The sequence below is a fragment of the Triticum aestivum genome, chromosome 4D (genome assembly GCF_018294505.1).
Source record: "Triticum aestivum cultivar Chinese Spring chromosome 4D, IWGSC CS RefSeq v2.1, whole genome shotgun sequence".
NCBI lineage: Eukaryota > Viridiplantae > Streptophyta > Magnoliopsida > Poales > Poaceae > Triticum > Triticum aestivum.
In genome coordinates, this window is record NC_057805.1 from 341503442 (window position 1) to 341505265 (window position 1824).

At 39.5% G+C, this 1824-nt stretch overlaps 1 protein-coding gene across 1 annotated transcript; it reads right to left on the bottom strand.

The window, feature by feature from the left end:
• Positions 1–114: 114 nt before the first annotated feature.
• Positions 115–1158, bottom strand: LOC123097801 (uncharacterized; the record flags this gene model as incomplete). The annotated part of the gene is given in 3 exon segments (XM_044519628.1): positions 115–607; positions 709–838; positions 957–1158. Coding segments are annotated over 3 exon segments (404 nt in total), but the record flags the coding sequence as incomplete, so codon positions are not given.
• Positions 1159–1824: the final 666 nt, after the last annotated feature.

The window sequence follows — 1824 nt, forward strand, 5'->3', positions numbered from 1 at the left end:
ACAATTTTCTTTCCATTTTGTAGTGCTCGTGACAAAACTGATTACTCCCTCTGTCCCGTAATAATATAAGAAATGGCATACAAAATCTGATTGTTCACAATCACACGCTTAAAGTACTGTGTCAAAAACGCTTTATATTATGGGACGGAGGGAGTAGCTTCCAAGAAATGACATACAAAATCTGATTGTTCACACGTCAGAGTACTGTGTTACAATTTATTGGGCCCTTGATAAGGAAGGCAGTATTCGATCAACTCAAAAAAAGAAACTCAGTTGAGCGGACTGTGAAAATGACCATCTCCTATGGCTACACAGATGATTCCTACGGTTCAAGCCTTCAAAAGGATCATCGACCTAAGTCTCTACTGCTGGTAGCTGATGAAGCACATACTTCTCTGATGATAATGTCTCCGTAATCTCATTTTGACACTTGGACCGCATCCCAAGGAACGTACTGAGAAACAATACGAAGAAACTACTTGAGAGCTTTTTAAGAAAATCCCCCACTCCTTAGCATGATAAACGGTGCTTTACTTCACTTGTTTTCATTTTGTTTGGGAATTCTCTTGTAGTCGTAGCTGTTTATGTCCACCTTTTGCTGCAAAGCCTATGATAATACAAAGGGGGGGAGAGAGAGAGCTCATCAGCCAGACCAATCATGAAAAAAATGGCAGGCCTTGTTTCTTAAGCATATGAACAAACCATTACCTTCAGTTCATCCTCTAGCGAGAGCTTCTTAGGCTTATAGGCCCCTTCCACCGGTCCTGTTCGGCTCAGAGCTTTTGTTTTCTCTACGACCTCCCATTCCATATCCTCCTTTTCCTTCGTTACTTCTTTGCTGCAAAATACAAATGAGCTGCCACTGTCAAATATGTGAAACAAAAGGATGCCTGGATACAATTACAGACCGATTGATTTCCTGTATTTTGGCCAGTGCAGAATGGTAAATGCCTTACCTTCCCTGTATAAGATGAGCTAGACCAACCGCACCAAACACTGTCAACGAAATGAGTGGAAGACCATATCGAACAAATGGATGTCTACGTCCCCATCGTTTGAACTGCGAGGCTTGTTGAGCAATCTTAGCAGCTGATTCCGTTGGATCAACTTTCTGTGTGGTATTCATGACAGAATTTGACCTTTGAAATGTAACAGCTGCTACACACAAAAAAGTTGACTTAACGTCATGAAGTCGATAACACATAAAGAAAGATTTGTTCTCGGGTAACTAGGATATTCGAGTGTAAAATGGTTTACGACCGCTCACATTGTTAGCATGTAGAATGCAGCTCATCCTTTTTAATATTGAATTAAGACTCAATTAAAAAGAAGTTGTAGACTTCATTAACAGCACTAAATCACTCACCACTCAGTAAGCACCAAATTATTCACAGCACTCAAATGATCAAACTAACCTTTATGACCCAGACAGGCAGAAGACCAACAACAGCAGAGCAGACAAAGTTTTAGCAAATAATATATCATTAAACACAAATTACAGTATCAATATTTTTCGTCCAATTGACAGCAATGACTCGACAGCTGAATGCACAGTATCCATGGAATAAGATAATATTGGCCTCTTGGGGTTAACTATGATGGCCACCATCCAGAGTATTAGCATATGATGTAGAAATTTAAATGTTTCAGCACTTCAGTTCACAGAAGAAATAGGTTATAGTACATGACACTTCTTTGGGGAAAATATAAGGTGTATTCCGGTCCTTTAAGACAAGACTTTGACCAACAATTTCGGTTTGCCATCTTCAGATCACATTCCATGTTCATTTTAACACATTAATGCATCTGCATACATGTTTACTC